At 43.6% G+C, this 20,848-nt stretch overlaps 1 protein-coding gene across 1 annotated transcript; it reads left to right on the forward strand.

Moving 5' to 3' along the window:
• Positions 1–19,427: 19,427 nt before the first annotated feature.
• On the forward strand, positions 19,428–20,593 carry PEX7 (peroxisomal biogenesis factor 7). The gene has a single exon (XM_033141295.1). It carries the CDS (start codon positions 19,508–19,510, stop codon positions 20,498–20,500), a length of 993 nt encoding a protein of 330 aa, XP_032997186.1. The 5' UTR covers positions 19,428–19,507; the 3' UTR covers positions 20,501–20,593.
• The last annotated feature ends 255 nt before the right edge of the window (positions 20,594–20,848 follow it).

Raw genomic sequence — 20,848 nt, forward strand, 5'->3', positions numbered from 1 at the left:
CGTTTTATAGCTGCACTCATTCATTATCCCCTCCGAACTGGAAATCTGGCAGACATTGCCTTGCTTCTGTCATTTTTGGCTGGTTTTGTGTATCTTGTCTTCAGTCCTGAGAACGGCAGCTTTCATCTGGGTTGCACTCTCACATACATATATTTGTACCCTGAAATTAAATGGTTTTCCTTGTTTTGGTTTATTGAAGACTCAAACCACACAACGAACAAACAAGTCGTAAATCCTTGATGGGTGTGGGGCCTCTACCCTAGCGACCGTTTCACCACATTAGATGCAACATCACCTTTGATCGTTGCCTTAAAAAGCAGGCTAAGTAGGACTCGGAAGGACACCCAGCAAGCCGCAGACTGAAAAGGAAATGGACTGAACCTCTCACTGATCTCTTCATTTGTTTTTAGGAATCTGTGGTACATCAAAAAGAAGTTTCCTTCCCCACATATTGCAACCAACAGAAAGGATTCATTTGCAACTCTTTCAATCACAGCGTATTGGTTATTTTTCTGCATATGTGATTTAAAGCTGTAGCCTATGGGCTGTTTAAACCAACATTTCTTGTCCTCGGCTAAGCCAGAGATCCATTCCTGCCTCCGGAGTGTGCAGGATCTAGTGCAAAGAGAAATTGCCTTCTCATCCCAGGGGTGGGGATTGGTCTGCTCTGTTGCGCAATTCATGCACAGCTGTTGCATTACTACATTTGTATCCCACCTTTCTTCCAAAGAGCTCAAGATGGCTTACATCGTCATCCTTCCCATTTTATCCACACAACTTCTCACTGTGAGGGGCTGAGGGTAAGGTCACCCAGTGAACTTCATGGATTTGAACCCTGGTCACTCAGGTCATAGCCCAACACTCTAGTCACTATGCCACATGGCATGGTTGGGCCAATACATTTCTCTGGCATTGGCATGAAGTAGAGGATAAGGCTCTCTCTACTACCCTCTTGCAGAGCATCGCCAGGCAGCTTTGTTTCCCAAGTATAGGATCGCACTTCAACAGCACTGTTGTCTGTCGCTCTTTGCACTAGATCCTGCACACTCTGGAGGCAGGAGTGGATCTCTGGCTTAGCCTCAGCTTAAGCTGAACCAAAGGATGAGCACAGAGAGTCCTTTTGATTGCCTCTAGTCCTGCATTCAGTTATGTCCAATGAAATCAGTGGGGTTCATGGAGGTGTAACTCCCATCACAGCAGCAACAGATAACTGGGAGCCCTGCCCTTCTCCTATCAACCAGTTTGATTTGCAGGAATGTTGTCAGTATAGAGAAATTGAAGTGAGGGTGTAAGTGCCCTGTCTTTTCTTTTTCATATACCACTTTCACTTGGGACAGAAGCACCTCCCCACCAGTTTCCATCTGGTACAAACGTAGCTGCTCTTCTGCATGCTCAGAGTATATATGAACTTTTAGGCTGATGCCTTGTACTGAATCAGGCTATTGGTCTTCTAGTCTAGTCTTATATACGAGACAATTCCTCCCCAAGATCTCAGGCAGATCTCACTCCATTGACTTGACAAGCTTTTGGCTGGAAGTGCTGCAAGTTTTACCTGGAACCTTTTGCATGTGAAGAAGCTGTGGTCTATCACTAAGCTGTGGTCCTTCCTCTCTTGAGTAGCGAATGACGAGGAAGCGGAATAGCACTCACAACTTCCTGTTTCTTCTCTTCTACTGTAAACTTAGCAGTGTACCAGTAAATGGGTTGTGAGTACTCATGTGCTGGGTAACCACTGGACCAGAAATTGGGTAACCCTGGCCTGCAGGTGTTGTTGGACTGCAGCTTCCATCATCCTTTGACTATTGGCAATGGCTCCTGGGGCTAATGGATGTTGGAGTCCAACAATATCTGCAGAGCCACAGATTCTCTCCATCCCTGCATTAAGTTGAAGTCATCTACATGGGTGGAGGGCAGCGGGACCAACCTGTTTTGGTAGGTTTTGGAATTGCACTGTATTTTGCATATGTTTTTATTGCAGATATTGCCTCATCCAGAAATTTATCTGCAAAGAGTTACGGCTCAACGCACCTAGCTTTCCTTCAAGCAAACTCCCAACTTGCACTCCTCTATTTGCATGTCTTTAAACTTATAGGCATAATGCACAACATTTATGTTATGTTTCAGTCTCATGATCCCTGCAGGACAAAACATGCATATTTAAATGTATATTTGGCTTCAGCTACTTCCTGGCTCCAGAAATAGAACAGGAGTGGCGGACAGTTTTCTGCAGTGTCTTCAGAGGTTCCACCAAGAGACAGGTGAATCAGCTAATTCCCTTTTTTAAAAAATTAATTTTTATTGATTAATTTAATTTAACAAAAAAGAACATCTTAATCCAACTGTTGTTATAAAACGTTACAAAATAAAGTTTCCCATACAACATTATCTTGTCTATGTTTTGTTTTTTTTATCTTAAATGATTCCCTATCAAAAAGGAAAGTAAAAAATAAAATAAAAAATAAAATACATGCATACATACACACACACACACACACACACACACACACACACACACATATACACATATATATACAGTACATATGCCCATATACACATAACAATAATAAATATATCTATAAAAAGCTTAACTTGTATTTCCTCAAAAAGAAAAATAATCCCACAAATTCGACTTCCTGTCAAATCCCTTTGCATCTACCTTTCTTAATGTAGAATGTAGTCCAAACGATAAACCTTCATATATATATTCTCCAGTACATTCTTGAAACCTTATACATAATTTCCCAACTCGTTATCCTTCATTTATCACTCAAAAGCTAATTTCCAGTCTTTGTCACTTTTGCATATACAGCAGTTCATAGAATCATAGACTAATATAAGTTGGAAGGGACCGTGACAGCCATCTAGTCCAACCCCCTGCAATGCAGGAATCTCAACCCGCAGTCCCTCATCCAATGAACGTGCTTTCTTTCAGAATATTATTTGTGGCTGTGGTTGTTATTTTCTGAATTTATATCCTGCCCTTCCTCCCCAGGAGTTCAGGGTGGCAAACAGATATTCAATTTAAAAACAAAGTAACATGTGAAAAAAAATGCTAAAAGCAATTACAATTGAAAGCATCTGAAAGCTGTTACAGTTAAAAACATTCTAAAGGAAATTGCAATTTTTAAAATGATTTCAAGGTTGCCAGGAGCAGCATGCTTCAAGCACCAAATGCCTGGATTTGCAGGGATGTTTTCAAATTCTTCCTGAAAGTTAATAATGATGGAGACAGGCACACTTCTCTAGGGAGGGCATTCCCCAACTGGGGAACCACCACTGAAAAGGCCCTGCCACAGGTCAGCAACGGCAGAACCAAAAAGCATTGCCTGAGGTCAGGCTATGCATTTTTGATCCAAGACCTGCGGCAGGTCATTTTTTTATGCATGTATTTATTATATTTGTATACATCCCGCATAACTGAGTTCTTTGGTCAGGTTCAATAAGTGTAAAAATTTGTGAATAACAAAGACTATAATTCTATTTTTTCCCCATTAGAATTTTATTAGATTTTCAACAATATAACAAAAACATGAAAAAACTGACACTAGACACTGTAACAAAAATTTTACAAAAATACAAAATACAAAAAGAAAAAAAGAAAAAGAAAATTAACAATAACGACAAAAAACAACTATAATCACTATAATGATTCAATCCTTAACATTGTTAGCTGACTTCCTCACGTCCTCTCCTTCTGCGTTCATTGTATAACATCGTTAGTAATTTCTTAACATTATAATTCTTAACATCAGTAACACCTTATCTTATTCTTAATCTAATTTCCTTATCAAACTTCTATCTTTCTTAATCTTATCTATTTTCCATAACTGTAGCCTATAATTCTAACCCTGCTTACCTGGAATTGAACCCCTATGAAGTCAGTGAGGCTTAATTCTGAGTAGGATTGCTACCACATTAATTTTGCACGTTAACCTGGAAGGTTCGCACTGGAATTTGCAAAGTTCAGGATCCTTGGCTATCCCTGGTTCCTCCATTGTTCATCTCTGACTGGACTGGGGACCACCAGGGATGATGGAATAAACTGATCTCCTCCTGTTTACTTAATAATCCTCACACACAATGAAGCACTTCTAAGTTTAATAGAAACATAAATGTGAAGTTCTTTCCTCCTCTCGTAATTATATCTGCCCTTGATTTCCCCACCACAACCAGAGTACTGTTAGCGCATTGTCACTTTTTGTAATTCCCCCCCCTTCTCACACTGATGTGCAAAAAGTTACTTTATTCCGGAGAAAATAATTATATTAGCATATTGTTCTGTTTCTTCAGCAGCTGACGACAAGGCTGCAGTTTCATGTCTCTTCAGCCTCATTGAGCTTCCTTTCTTTTATTGCCTTTGTCTCATCTCATTGTAGACATGCTGGGATGAAAGAATCGGGTGGCCTATTGTCAAAAGATTTGAGGCTGGCGTACTCTGTCACTTCTCTCATTAAAAGATCCTCTGGTGATTTCTATTAAAAAACACTTGAAGCTGTGATCTTCAGCACCCTTAGATGAAAGGGACTTCCATTGAAATCCGTGGGATTTATGTCCAAGTAAATAAGTAGCAATGTAGAACATTTTAAAAAAAAAACACAGCAAGAACAAAACACTCTGATATTTGTTCATATAATGGATCCATGTTAGATGGGGAAGAAAGCCTTGTATACAAACAAAACATATGCTCACAATATATGTATTGACCAACTGTGATGCTTCCAGGATACAGATACCACAAACCAAGCAAGGCCTTTGACAAGGTGCCCCATGATATTCTTGTAAAGAAGCTGGTAAAATGTGGGCTAGACAATGCTACCATTCAGTGGATTTGTAACTGGCTGACTGAACGAACCCAAAGGGTGCTCATCAATGGCTCCTCTTCATCCTGGAGAGAAGTGACTAGTGGGGTGCCATAGGGTTCTGTCTTGGGCCCAGTCTTATTCAACATCTTCATCAATGACTTGGATGATGGGCTTGAGGGCATCCTGATCAAGTTTGCAGATGACACCAAATTGGGAGGGGTGGCTAATACCCCAGAGAACAGGATCACACTTCAAAATGACCTTAACAGATTAGAGAACTGAGCCAAAGCAAACAAGATGAATTTTAACAGGGAAAAATGTAAAGTACTACACTTGGGCAAAAAACCAAATACAGGATGGGTGACACCTGGCTTGAGAGCAGTACATGTGAAAAGGATCTAGGAGTCATCATCATCATCATTCTTTATTACAGTCAAAGACCAGCTCTCTAGGAGTCTTGGTAGGCCACAAACTTGACATGAGTCAACAGTGTGATGCAGCAGCTAAAAAAGCCAATGCAATTCTGGGCTGCATCAATAGGAGTATAGCGTCTAGATCAAGGGAAGTAATAGTACCACTATATTCTGCTCTGGTCAGACCTCACCTGGAATACTGTGTCCAGTTCTGGGCACCACAGTTCAAGAAGGATACTGACAAGCTGGAACGTGTCCAGAAGAGGGCAACCAAAATGGTCAAAGGCCTGGAAACAATGCCTTATGAGGAACGGCTTAGGGAGCTGGGTATGTTTAGCCTGGAGAAGAGAAGGTTAAGGGGTGATATGATAGCCATGTTCAAATATATAAAAGGATGTCATATAGAGGAGGGTGAAAGGTTGTTTTCTGCTGCTCCAGAGAAGCGGACACGGAGCAATGTATTCAAACTACAAGAAAGAAGATTCCCCCTAAACATTAGGAAGAACTTCCTGACAGTGAGAGCTGTTCGGCAGTGGAATTTGCTGCCAAGGAGTGTGGTGGAGTCTCCTTCTTTGGAGGTCTTTAAGCAGAGGCCAAACTGGCCAAACTGCGAGAGGCAGTGAAGGATAGGCGTGCCTGGCGTGCTCTGGTCCATGGGGTCACGAAAAGTTGGACACAACTGAACGACTGAACAACAACAAGCAGAGGCTGACAGCCATCTGTCAGGAATGCTTTGATGGTGTTTCCTGCTTGGCAGGGGGTTGGACTGGATGACCCTTGTGGTCTCTTCCAACTCTATGATTCTATGAAACATCTGCCTTCTATTGCAATCCCAGGCCTGCAGTTGTTGGTCAATGAATAGTATTGATGCTACTGCTCTATAAAATAGTGGGAAAGGAGACATGTCCCTGCTTTTGGGCTCAGCCACTTCACTGCCTTCCCATTGCTATTAAACGCTGTGAAATTCAGAAAAGTGCAGATTAGGAACATGGGAAGCTGCCTTATACTTGGTCAGACCATTGGTCCATCTAGCTGAGTACTGTCCACACTGACCGGCAGCAGCTCTCCAGGTTTCAGGCAGGAGTCTCTCCTAGCCCTAGATGGAGATGCCGGGATTTGAACTCCGGACCTTATGCCTGCAAGGCAGATGCTCTACTGCTGAAGGATGGCTGTGAGTTGGTTCTTGTATTGTTACAGAAAGTGTAATTTAGGTAGGCTTGCCTTTAGACGCACACTGAAATGGATCTCTCCCCCCATTGCTAACCTGGAGGCTTGTGGGTTTCCCATCCCAGCTCTAGTGATGATTGCTGAGTATTCTTTCCCACTTCTCAAAGGAAGGGGGCGGTTTCTCCGGCTTTTTTTTTTAAAGTAATTTTTATTAAGGCATTTTTACAACATACATAAACAAAAACAAAACATCACGACTAACACAAAAATACAAACTAACAAAAAAAACCACTAACATATTACTTCACTAAAAATATAATCTTTCCTCACATCGTCTCAGGACTTCCTCCTATCTCCTCCTCCTGCATCCTTTGAGAATACCTTTTGTGTAACTTCCCAAACTTCTTCCTATACTAATCTTTATACAAATATCTATTCTATCCTACCTCTTAACCTTATTAAACATTATCTTTATTATTATTGACTTATATCTTATCTCAATCTTATATTCTACCACTTATCTTATCCTCAGATTATATCTAATTTTCAATCATATAATGATCTTTCAAATACAATTTAAATTTCTTCCACTCTTTTTCCACCGCGTCGTCTCTATGGTCACGGAGTTTCCCGGTCATTTCTGCAAGCTCCATATAGTCCATCATTTTCATCTGCCATTCTTCTATTGTTGGTAATTCTTCTGTCTTCCAGTTTTTAGCTATCAAAACCCTAGCTGCTGTTGTGGCATACAAAAACAAATTTCTGTCAGTTTTAGCAATATCCTGGCCTAGGATGCCCAGTAGAAAGGCCTCTGGTTTCTTTTTAAATGTGTTTTTCAACACCTTTTTAATTTCATTATATATCTTCTCCCAGAAGTCTTTTACCTTAGGGCACGTCCACCACATATGGAAGAAGGTTCCTTCTGTTTGTTTACATTTCCAGCATTTGTTACTTTGACCGTGGTAAATTTTTGCTAATTTCACAGGGGTTAAGTACCACCTGTACATCATCTTCATAATGTTCTCTCTTAATAAACTGCATGCTGAAAATTTTATATTTGTATTCCATAGCTTTTCCCAATCTTCCAACATGATGTTGTGCCCCACATCCTTAGCCCATTCAATCATTGTAGATTTAACCATTTCATCTTGAGTATGCCACTCCAGGTTTCTCCGGCTTTTGCTTGGAAAGAGCTCAGGCGGGCTGGCAGGGAAGGGGCTCCCTTGTTTATTTTCCAAACTTTCCTGTAGAATGCACAGAAACAAACTGCTCCCTCCCCACCACGCACTTCTAATAGTTCCCAGGAAAGCTGGTTCTTTCTTTTTTTAAAAACCCAAATAGTTTTTGAGATGAGCAACGGGGAGTTCACCTAATACCATATTTCACACTGCTTTTGGTGTGTGGCACAGACATGGCAGACTTCCCTGTCCCACTGACACCTCAGAAGTGGTGCGCTTTGCTTGTGCTGAGTCTCAGCCTGCGCTCTCAGCTTTTTGGGGGGAGTCCCAATGAAACGCCTTGAATCAGATCAGTGAGTTGTACTGTATAACCTCCCACACTTGCCTCCAAGCTCCTTGCATGTTCTCCCTCTCCCTCCCACCCACCCACCTGCTGTTTTCACTGCCGCCTCGCTTCTCTTGTTTGATGAAAATGGCAACTTGCTCTATAGGGGGGGGAAAGGGTAGCTGGAATTAATCTCTTCCGGAATATGCTCCTTCTGTTTGTTAATTTAGCGTGTTTATGCAACCACTTCTGCACAGATTTCTGCCTCATGGCCAAGACAGCAAAGAATGCTAGCCTGAAAATAGCCTCCTAATCCCTTCACTGCAGTGTTTCCTACGCGGTGCACAGAACTGTAGAAAGACACTCTCTTCCTCCCTAACTGGGTCTCTTGCGCTCCTTGGCAATGATTCCATGTGGAAACAGTTTCTAAACTGGGGATACAGCAAAGAATGGAGATGCAGAAGAAAACACTGAGGTGTGCCGCATGGAATAAATGGTCCACTGTGATACGTAAGCTGCAGTTCTGCACATACATTGGTTTAGGGTTATGATTTAAGACACTTTCGTGTGTAGAACTGCGGTCGGGCCATGACTTTCTGAACAGCAACTCTTTGTTACTAAGGCTCGGAGCTGTCAAGAAGGCTCTCTGTGTGTGGATCCCAGACTGGCAAGACAACCTATTCGGTGTGCAGTTGTTGGAGCAGTGGCAGACTTTGGGTTTTCAGATTTCAGTGGCGCCTTGTGCAACACCAAAATTTGGCACCCCCCACCCCCACCTCTCATCTTCCTCCCTAAGTCACTGTTGTGGTGCCCGCTGCGGTGACATCTCAGTTCAGCATCCAGCACAGGCAAACTGGTTGTGCTCCCCTAAATCCGCCTTTGGTTGGATGGCAGATCAATTGGGGTACATGTGTATAAGAAGTGTTCCCCGACTCTGGCCTGAAACTATTAGAGTCCTACACATGAGTGACAAGTGAACAGGGCTCCTGTGAACTGTAGGTAGATCTATCTGTGATCTGGCTGCCATGGTACCACTGGGCATTTGCCCCAGTTCCCCCTCTGCATCTGGTTTTGGATTTTTCATTCCCAAGAAAGTTATCCACAAAGTTCAGCAACGGGCAGTGAGGCTGTGTACTCTTTGAGTTAAGTTACATACCATTCGAAAACGGTATGAGTGTTTTGCTCTGTATCTGTCACTTGTCCCTATGGGGCTAACACTTGGCAATTTCCATTTTATGGACAGAGCAGAGGAGGCAGTACTGATCTGGGATTTGAACTCAAGTCCATCACCCTCCATGACCCTAAAGTTTGGAATCGGCTAGATCAGTCTGGTATGTGGGTGGAAGACCATTCCACTCAGTCTATTGAATAGCATGTTGTAATTTTATGTTGTGAACTGCCGTGAGATCTATGGATGGCAGGCGGTATACAGATTTTAATAATAATAATCTGACAAAACTATGTCCTTGTAAGTACCACATCTGACAAGACTGAGAGTGGGAGATGGGAAGATGTTGGTGATCCCCTGTACTAGAATTTGAAGAACATGCCCTCAGCTATGTACCACCCAGCGGACATGTGTTTTCCACATGAGAACATACACAGAACAGAACCCTAATTTTCTGCCAATCTGGGTCTAATTTTGACCGTGTCAAAAACACATTTACTGTACATAGCAGTCATGCTACAATTAATCAAAACAATTTCCGTACACACTTTCAGAGTATAAGGTTTGCTCTGTCCCTTACCCAGTTCACATCCCAACAAAAATCCAGTGAGCAATATCGTGACAGTTCCTATTCTACACATTGCAAATGGATAGATAAGGTTGGGGGAGGGGGGGCTTGTTACCTAAAAACAAAACAAAAGCCCTACCAAATGTTTTCATGGCTAAGCAGCTATTAAACCCAGTTCTATTAGGATATCCCACTGCCTTATGCTATTGCCATGGGGCAGATTACAAAGGCAACAACGCTATAACATAAAACACCATGGCGAATACAGAGAATTAGGCTAAAACTACTGTAGGGTGATCTTAATCACGTTCACTCAGGTGTAAATCTCATTTAGTTCCAAGTTGTTTTCCTTATAATTGGAGCCTTGAAAACGTCACTCCCTTCCCTTTGGCAAAAACATGAGATTAAGCCAAATATTATCATGTCCAATGTGCCTTTCACAACTTTCTGCTCATCTGATTTACGGTTTTATGTCACCCATAAACAATTATGGTGCAAGCTTAGCACTTGGCAATCAGTAATGGACTCCAGTTCGGACCAGAATTTACCTCACGGGCATTGATTCCAGTGCACAACCAGGCATGCATCCATCTACCACCAGAACCACAATAGGCGACTATCAACTGCCGTAAGTGGGCTGCTGATGCCATTGTGAGAGTCGTGAAAACAGGCTTTGAAAGAAAAGGACTAAAAATATATATAAACTTGCACAACTCCCAACCCACCAAGCCAAGCACAACCCAGCTATGTTGTGGGTCTAACAAGACCTAAATGATGCAGGCCCCAAGTATCCTCTTTTTTTCCTCTTTTTTTTGCTATGGGGAAGGGCACGAAGAGCCAGTGTGGTGTAGTGGTTAAGAGTGGTAGACTTGTAATCTGGTGAACCGGGTTCGCGTCTCGTCTCCGCTCCTCCACATGCAGTCTCTCAGCCCCACTCACCTCACAGAGTGTTTGTTGTGGGGGAGGAAGGGAAAGGAGAATGTTAGCCGCTTTGAGACTCCTTCTGGTAGTGATAAAGCGGGATATCAAATCCAAACTCCTCCTCCTATTCCTCCTCCTCCTCCTCCTCCTCCTCCTCCTCCTCCTCCTCCTCTTCCTGGTAACATGGCCCCCCTCCCACAACGATGCCACGATGCTATCCCTTACTTATGCTAACACAAGTTATGAAAGGAAATTTCTGAAATTACACCAAGGTCCACACTGTGGTTTTTCTACCACGCTGCTTTTGGCTACTTTTGTTTAAAGCTTGCCGACTATTTTACAACTTTACGGTTGGTCCTCTTAAAGGCATTCATCTGCCAGTGTTTTGATTCTTCTCATTATAATGGATCAACACAGCTGCAAACATTTCAAAAATAAAATAAAATAGAGCTTTAAAGCTTTATTTTCCTGGCTCCCCCCCCACACACACTGAAAAATCATGAATTGTCTCTGCAAAGTCCATTTCTCTTGAAAGTTCACACTCAGCAGACAAAAAGACTTCTGTGTGCTTCCTTTGAAATTCTCACATGGATAAACACACACACACACACACACACACCCGCCCCAGGGGGGGGGGGAAATGCTTCAGATTTCAGTTTAGGCAAAGGGGAGGGGAATGCCCCCCAAACCCATTGGTAGGTCTGGGTTCAATGGCCCTCCAATTCTGGCTTCCTTCCTGCCTCCAGTTCTGGGACAGTAAAACCAGGATGGCTGTTAAATATTCTTGGCAAGCTGCAATCATATATACCCGGTGGGCTGTGTTAAATTTGCTGGGTCACAATCCATCCAGGCCTGCTTTAAAATATAACCCAATGGGGAGGGGTGTGTGAGAGGGATTAAATCCCTCTGTCCCTTTGGCAAATCACCTCTAAGTAATCTCATTTTTAATAAGCGTGTCTACTGGCATAGGAAGCTATTCAGATTCATTAACAGGGAGCCTACAGATATGAGAGCCAGCCGATAGGCAGCATGTGAAACCATGCCAGGAAGTCAGTTCTGCTCTGCTACACCTTATGCCAGACAAAAATCTTAGAAGCAGCGAGAATCCTAGCTGTAATCAGTTAAGCATGCTGGGATTAGAGGGGGAAAGTGGGGAGGGCGGAATGGAAATTAAAATATTCAATAAAGGCTTGCCAGCCACAGATGGATATGGCAAATGCCAAGGCAAAAAAAAAGGGGGGGGAGATCTGCTTAGAGGAGCTGCAGAATAAACATCATCACGGAAAGGAAAGAATCAGAAGCTGAAACCAGCAAAAAAAGAAGAAGAAGAAAAGCAAATCATAAAGATTTGTGTGGAGGGTGGTTGTAGGCAAATGACGAGGGCCTGTCTAATGACACAAGTGGTTAGATTCTGATTTATTCTTACCGTTGATGCTCTTGCTGCAATTTTTATCTGCTCCCTGTATTTTTTCAGTTTATAATCATATTGGTTTGTTTTAATTTGCATTACCATCCTGGTATCACATTGCTTTGAAGTGGAGGGGTTGTAAGAAAGGAGATTCTGATGAAACACCAGGAAGAGCTGTTTGACAGTGGGACAGATTCCCACGGGAGGTTGTGGATTCTCCTTCCTTGGAGGTTTTTAAGCAGAGGTTGGATGGCTATCTGTCATGGATGCTTTGGTTGAGATTCCTGCATTGCAGGAGGTTGGTCTGAACAGCCCTTGAGGTCCCTTCCAATTCTACAATTCTATGATTCTATGAATTTCTGTTTCTAATGTTTCCAATATTAATATTAAGTTCAGTTCTCCACATCAGTTTGCAAAAAAAAAAAACCCTCGTGAAAATTCACCAGTATTTTAGTGCCAATTTCTCTTCACACACACATTTTCGTATACTCTTACACCTAATGTACAGTTTTTTTTGTTTTTTACGAAACAGTGTCCCCTAATAAAATGGATTTGTGTATGTTATTTTCACTTCAGTATATGTTTCTATGCACGCTTTACCCTAGTAAGCACATTTTTGTACCTGTTAGCTTGGCTGGTGGGTGGCATTGCAAAATTCGGAAAAGAACAAATTTCAAAGGGGGGGGCTGTGGTTTGGTCCGCAGGTTGCAAATTAGATGGGGTTCACATTCAGATGCAAGTGGAATAAAATTTCTTCCCCATCCCTAGTTCTAAGGTATGATGCTTATATGAGGCTGGTGGGGTTTGTTTTGTTTGTTTTATTCTTTGAGGTTGACGGCATTTGGGTTTTATTCTGTCACTTAAATGTTCATTGTGAATTCCTGTGAGAGCCCAATAGGGCTAATTTAGACTTTGGTCTCTGGGTGTCCTGTTCTTTAGGTGATGGAGACACTCTTGGATGGAAATACTATTACTTCTTTCAGTTAAAAATGTGGTGCACCAGCTATGCTGTGTTTCCGGTGGGGCGGGGGGCTTTCTGTTAATCTGCCCCCCAATCCTGCCTTGAAGGTATCACTGGGTTGAAGTGGAGTGTTAATTTAAAACACACATACATAACATAAAAAATCCCTCTTATCTGTATACGATGCTGTCCACATAGTTTAGCTCTGAGCAAATGTGCTGTTTGACAGGGGAAAGCTTGTTATGACAAATCTAGTTTACTTTATAATGCTTTCAGAAAACCACACAGAAATTGTGATGGTGGGGACCGTGTTGATCTCCAGCACTGCCACGCTGACGGCCGACTGAATGATTGAAAGTGTCCAATTGCCCTCTCGCCTTCTTCGCACAGGGACCATAACCATGCAGGCTAATAACAGAGGCCCTTTTCACATGCAAGTGGACAACACAGATCCTAAAGGTCTGGAGGGGCAACTATGAGGTCATGAAGTCCTCCGTCCCCCCTGGCCTCTTGCATGTTGAAGGATGACTTCTGAAGCAGTGAGCCTTTTCTCTTCAAATGGGCTCCCTGCACCATTTGGAAACCTGAAAGATTTATACAATTCTATGATTACAATTCTATGATTCTATAGAAAGAGAAAAGGCCCCCAGCTTCAGAGGCTATCCCTCAACACTTGAGTGGCCGGGAGAAGATATGTGGGGGGTGGGGGCTAAATGTACACCATATGGTACTTTAGTATCCACATTTTCATTTTGTGCATGAAGGGAGCAGGGCCATCTTAGAGGGATCGGCCGCCGTGGCGCGGCAATCCCTCGGCGCCCCCCGCGTGCCACCTCTCCGCCCGCCTCCCTCCCCCGCTGGCCGCCCCTCGGGAGGTGGGGTGGGCGAGCGAGGGGTGAGGGGCGTGGCGCTGGAGCGACGCGGGGCTTTGCGCGCCCTTCCAGCGCTCCAGCTGGGGCTCCGGGAGGCGAGGGCGGATGGCTTTCAGCCCGCCCGCCCGCCCTTGGGGGCGGGGGCGGGTTGGGGAGGGCGCACCTGGGGGGCCCAGCGCCCTGGCACGGCGCGCCACCAACCCGTATGGACGAGACGGCCCTGGAAGGGAGCTTCTGTCATTGGTCTATCTCAGGGGTAGGCAACCTACAGCCCGGGGGCTGGATGCGGCCCAATTGCCTTCTCAATCCGGCCCACGGACGGTCCGGGAATCAGCGTGTTTTTACATGAGTAGAATGTGTCCTTTTATTTAAAATGCATCTCTGGGTTATTTGTGGGGCCTGCCTGGTGTTTTTACATGAGTAGAATGTGTGCTTTTATTTAAAACGCATCTCTGGGTTATTTGTGGGCCATAGGAATTTGTTCATCCCCCCCCCCCAAAAAAAATATATAGTCCGGCCCACCACATGGACTGAGGGACGGTGGACTGGCCCACAGCTAAAAAATGTTGCTGACCCCTGGTCTATCTAGTTACATCCCTTGTCGAGCAGTTGTGAAACCAACCCTGCTAGGGTAGCTAATGGGCTGATGGGTGGAAAGAAGGAAAAAACTGGCAAAGGTCAGTCACCGAATACCTCGTCTATACCAGGATGCTAGAAGCCAGCGCAAAACACAGAATTTCTATAGCCTGCTGCCAGAGCAGAGCAGAGCAGCTAGAAAGGAGTCCCAAATGGACCCTGTCTCTGCATCCTTCTTATTACTATTATTATTAAATAAATTTCTGCACCTCATTTCATCCGAAGGGCACAATATGGTTTACAATATAATAACACAAAAATGCATGCCCCAGTAAAAAAACCAAAAAAAAAACCCAAGGCAAGCAGCCCTTAGGTCCCATATTGCGAAGAGAGCATGCAGTGAGGGGGGGGGGTGTGTGGAAGAGGAGGGGGGTGTCTGTGGAAATGGCCACATCCTCATGCCAACTTAAACAAACTTTATATGCAAGGACAGGTAGGGTTTTATAATGCAAAGCCCTGAAAAGAAACAATTGGCAGGGCCTCCACAGAATCCCCTGCTTATATTTAAAATGTTCCATTTTTAAGATGTAAAGCTATGGCTTTGTTTGGTTTAGAAGAATTTGATCAAGCTTACACGGAGCATTCTCTAGCAACCACAATGTTTTCATTTATTGATTAACAGACTAGACTAGAGCTAATGCTGATCTAAGGCATTCAAACCGCACATCTATGTTGCATTAATAGCTTTTGAAATCTATTCCTTATGTGGAGTATCTAGGGGCAACCTTAGGACTAAGAACACCCCCCCCCCCCGGCTTGAGCATCTGCAACTTATTATCCATGATTGTTTTTCTTCTGGCTTAGTAGCTCCAATTAAGACCAACTCATCTTCCTTTGTCTCATTTGCTGAAGATAATGTGATGCCTGCCAATAGGCAGCTACACCAATCAAAGACCAATAAATTCAGATGCAGAAACCTTCAACTTCTACATGAAGCCACTGGGAATGAATGATCATCTGGAGGGAGCTGTTGTCAATATGCTGATGACACCCAACTCTATTTGTCTCTCCTCCCACCCCCTTCCACCTCCATCCATTCAGAAGAAGAAGAAGAAGCTCTGTTGCTTAACCCAAAGCATGGCCTGGAAGCCCTTGGTTAGTTGGATGAAAACAGTTTCTCAGAGAGATGGAGGGAATAATGGTTGGAGTCTGGAAGGAAGGGAGTTAGCTGGTACTGGTGTCTCCAAAGCTGAAAACAAAATAAAAGTGTCAATTTCTAACAACGTTCCAGGATTCTTTGTTGCTTTTGCTACTATAGATTAATTAGGCTACCCTTTTGGGATTTATTCCTAGCTTTGGCTGAATATTTTTGAGTTGCCTTTTGCCTCTTCCTCCTTTTTTCCCTTTTCTATAATGTATTTTAGGTTTCTAAGCCGATAGACAGAGGCCCTCTTGCTTTTAATCAACTGCATGCAAGTTGCCCTCCAGCCTATTTAGCAGGAAAGGGGGACTAAATAAAAAAACTTTCAGAAATAAAGTGTGATAGGTTTACAGCTTGGAAGAGAGTAAAGAATTACAGGGAGTACTTTGGGCTAAAGATGTTTTGCCATTTGCACCTTATTCACTGGTGGCCATCTTTTCAGAAAAGGTAGGAAAGGTGGAAGCTGTCGTGGGTTGTTGTTGTTTTTTAATTAAAAAAAAACCCACTTCAAGGTTTGGCTGCTGCAATCTTGCTTATACAGTATGGGATTGCTTTTGGAGTTTGGCTGCTACAAAATGCTGCACCTTGCTTTCTAAAGGCTGTTGGAAACTGAGGATGCTACAGTGACGTATTGTCATGGACTGGTTGGACGCAGAGGAATGGTGAGAGGAAGAAGACTCAGAGCCCGGGGATTGGTGGTGAGACAATGATGAGTGGTCAGATGGAGCAGAGAGAGCAGGTGGCAGATGCTGGCCTTAGGGAGCGGAGAGAGTCTGTGGCTGAGAGAAATCCAGAAGCAGAAGCAGGAGAGGAGGGAGGCAAAGAGGCAGAGATGAGTCTGGCTTTGTGAAGAGGCATAGCAAGCTATGACAAGCTCCCCTCCCTCCTGGTCTCCCAGAACCAGGAGGGCATGAACTGGGAGGAGCAAAGACACGCACACAGGCCCAGTCTCTGATTACTTGGGAAACACCCTGGAGAGGAGGAGACGTAGTTGGCTGGGAGGAGGCCCCATTAGTCTTGGCAACAGCTTCATGGGGACAAGACCCTTCGCAGATCCTGTTTTGCTAATAAAGAGTTAACTTCAGCTTGCCCTGTGTGATTTACTGCTGGCTCACTCCTGTCAGCATAGCAGTAAAGTCTGACTAGGAGGAGCTCCTCTTCAGAGCAATCCTACCACCATCAGTCCACCAAGGAGAGTCCATAGCCCAGGAGCAGTGTGTCACTGCTCTCTCGACCTGGATGAGGATGGGGCCAGGCAGGTCAATGGTGAGGCTATGGTGTGCAGTTGTACCAGTGAGAGGGATGGATTGGCAATACAATCACATGACCCCAACACTGCCACAACCCCATCCAGACCTGTCCAGGTAAACAGGAGCAATACCACTATTAGGAAGGTGGCATCTACATCTTCACCCTGCCACATGTGTTGTTCCTGCCGCAGCCATGGCCATAATACACAGTTATTTAGACTCAGTGCAACTGTAATCCTGTGCATTGTTTCCTGGGAATGAGTCTACCATTGCCAGCATGGGTCCAGCTTGTAAATCACACTGAACTTTAACGAAAGATCTCCAGCTAACTGAAACGAGCTTTGGCGAAAGATCAGCTGAAACGCAACCTTAAGACGTCCAATTAGAAATGCAAATTAAAACTGCGCAGAAGTGTTATCATTTAAACTGCTAGCACGAACTCGGAATTCCATCAAAGGACAATACTATCCCGCCTCTGCTTGATTATTTCCCTCCTTATCTGACTTCCTCCAAGCTAATCTGTTACAAACAAACTTAAAAGCCTCGTTATCACCTCATTCCAGGCAAAGGAGAGTCCACCAGTTGTTCTGGTGCGCCAGCAGATGATGTCATCGCTCCTGCTTTGAAAATGTCCTATGCTTGTGCACTCCCGCATGCTGTCCTCCACTATACCACTGATGTAATCAGATAACTTCCCTTCCGCTGCAATGACTTCCAGGCTCAAGATGCTGGTGCTTATCTTTAAAACCCTGTGTTGCCTGGAAACAATCTGATTTAAGAAAAGCCGCTATCCTATCATCACAGTTTAAGGGCTTGGTGTAGTTTAGCAACATAGCTCATTCATTGTGACCCAGTCCTAGCTTTTGGAAGATAGCCAACATTATTCTTATTACTTAGACATGGCTTTGGGAAAGAATAGTGTTTTAAAATCTGATTTTAATACTAATGTTCTTAACTGGCACATTTTGCATTTTTATTGTTCTGCTTTTTACAGGCCATTTTCTGACAGCAAATTATTTTTAGCTGCCTTGGTCACATATGTGGAAAGGCTGGGTTGAAATTTGGTAAATGAATAAATGAAGAGCCATATGTTGTGGAAGTGCTTAAACCAGTGTATCAGAGATTTAGGCCAAGGAAGCGTTGCTTTCAATCATAGGCTCCTAAGGCTGCAAGAGATCTGAAGATCAACTGCCTGATTCCATGATCTGAGGAAGAATTTTGTGATACATTTTGCCAACTACACCTTGGAATCCTTTTTTATATTTAACAAATATTTATTTCCACATTTTCTCAACCTTCTCCAACTGCAAGAGCAGTCTTTGTTCTAAATCCTCACATTTGTTTCTTATTTTATAGATTAGGTATGGGGAACCTTTGGTCTTCCAAGTGTTGATGAACCAAAACTCCCATAGTCCAGTTCTCACTTCCATACATCACTCCTGGGAAAACCATAGCTTTAACTATACGGACCTTTGTCGGCAAGGTGATGTCTCTGCTTTTTAAGATGCTGTCTAAATTTGTCAGCACTTTTCTCCCAAGAAGCAGACGTCTTTTAATTTTGTGACTGCTGTCACCATCTGCAGTGATCATGGAGCCCAAGAAAGTAAAATCTCTCACTGCCTCCATTTCTTCCCCTTCTATTTGCCAGGAGGTGATGGGACCAGTGGCCATGATCTTAGTTTTTTTGATGTTGAGCTTCAGACCATATTTTGGGCTCTCCTCATTCATCCTTATTAAAAGGTTCTTTAATTCCTCCTCACTTTCTGCCATCAAGGTTGTGTCATCAGCATTTCTGAGGTTGCTGATATTTCTTCCGGCAATCTTAATTCTGGCTTGCGATTCATCCAGTCCAGCCTTTCGCATGATGAATTCTGCATATAAGTTAAATAAGCAGGGAGACAATATACAGCCTTGTCGTACTCCTTTCCCAATTTTGAACCCCTCCCCATACTACTGACAAAAGCCTCTGCTGGATCAAAAGATACTTTTGGCAGTTCAACAGACACCACTGGATCATACAACCCACAAGCTGCCATTGACCCTCGTTGCAAAGATACTGAGAAAATGGAACACAGCTCTCAGAACATTCCAAAGTGCCATATAAATGCCAAGTCTGTGCTTGTTGTTACACTGAGCAGGTAGCAATGAGGTTTTATCACACATCAGGTACAAAAGTTCCAGTAACAAGAGGGCTCCCATCTAATCTTCAGCAACTACAAGGCCTGACAGTTGCATAAATACATTTCCACAAGGGATAGGTGCCAGAGAACCAGCCACAGTTGTAAAAAGTCAAGCCAAGATAAACTTCACTTATTTAGTTCCAGTTCTACAATGATGATATAGTACAGTTCTGGAGATTTTAAAAAAATAAAGATTAAAATAAATTAAAATAACAATAATTCAACACACAGATTAACAATGGCTTAAATCTGGAAATAGCTTAAGGAAGTAGAGTAAACCAAATAATCACAGAGGAACTAATAATATCTTCAGAGGCACAAGATTTGTTTAGACTGTGATAGATGGACACATTTTTAATCAATCCGTAGAGAGGTGCTAAAGAAAAACATAAACCTCTTCAGCTGGGGGCAAATGTGGTGTCCATGATAATGGGAGCGACTTCCCCACAGAGAAGGAGAGGCGGCAGCGCCTCTCCCGCAGCCGGCCCGGGATAGCTCGAGCGACGCGGTTGAGGCTATGAGCCGCGGAGGTGGTGGTGGCGCGCCAGCGAAGGCCCCGAGGGCGCAGGCCTTCCGCCTTCCCGGCCGCCACGGCTACGCGGTCGAGTTCTCGCCTTACCTGCCCGGACGCTTGGCCTGTGCTGCCTCGCAGTACTACGGGATTGCAGGTTGTGGAACTCTGGTAGTATTAGAACAAAATGAAGCTGGAGTTCATCTCTTTAGAAGTTTTGACTGGAACGATGGCCTGTTTGATGTGACGTGGAGTGAGAACAATGAGCATGTGCTTATCACATCCAGTGGGGATGGATCATTACAAATCTGGGACACTGAAAAGCCCACAGGTCCACTCCAAGTCTATAAAGAGCACAGTCAAGAGGTTTACAGTGTCGATTGGAGTCAGGCCAGAGGAGAACAACTAGTAGTATCTGGGTCGTGGGATCAAACAGCAAAATTGTGGGATCCTGCAGTGGGACAGTCTTTATGCACTTTTAAAGGCCACGAAGGTGTCATTTACAGCACAATATGGTCTCCGCACATCCCGGGCTGCTTTGCATCTGCCTCAGGTGACCAGACTTTAAGAATTTGGGATGCAAAATCATCAAGACCCCCAGTGATCATTCCTGCTCACCAGGCGGAGATTTTAAGTTGCGATTGGTGCAAGTATGATCAGAACTTGCTGGTATCAGGTGCTGTTGACTGCAGTTTGAAAGGCTGGGATTTGAGGAACATCCGACAGCCAGTATTCAAGCTCTTTGGGCATACATATGCTATAAGAAGAGTCAAATTTTCACCGTTTCATGCTACTATATTAGCTTCCTGTTCCTATGATTTTACTGTGAGATTCTGGGATTTCTCCAAGCCAGATCCACTGCTTGAAACTGTGGAGCATCATACAGAGTTTACTTGTGGCCTGGATTTAAGCTTGCATCACCCGAGTCAGGTGGCAGATTGTGCTTGGGATGAAACGGTGAAAGTCTATAGTCCATCTTCATTGATAATTCCGTCGTAGAAAGAGATTCTCCATGGAGGACAGCTGATTTAGAAGAAAATGCTTCTCCTTTCTCAGGGCAAGGCAGAACTTTCATGGAATGCATTATTACCTTGATAATGGGAGCTGATGCACCCAAAGGATACAACCAATTTTCTCACAGAAGCCGCATTTCTTCCTCCACTTTGTGATACGTAAGGCTAATCAGTTGACTATTGCATCTTTCCAAAGGCAGAAGCTTATATAACTGTGTTTAATATTATTTAGTAGTCCTTTCATCCGAAGATCCTAGAGCGGTTAGCAGCATAAAAATACAAAATAAATATATAATAAAAAACAAGGACAAACCAAAACAATCCCAGGATTCCT

Source organism: Lacerta agilis, chromosome 2 (assembly GCF_009819535.1).
Source record: "Lacerta agilis isolate rLacAgi1 chromosome 2, rLacAgi1.pri, whole genome shotgun sequence".
Taxonomy (NCBI): Eukaryota; Metazoa; Chordata; class Lepidosauria; order Squamata; family Lacertidae; genus Lacerta; species Lacerta agilis.

Bases quoted from the DNA above. Each gene is read 5' to 3' on its own strand.
- PEX7 (XM_033141295.1), top strand. From the start codon at position 19,508: ATGAGCCGCGGAGGTGGTGGTGGCGCGCCAGCGAAGGCCCCGAGGGCG.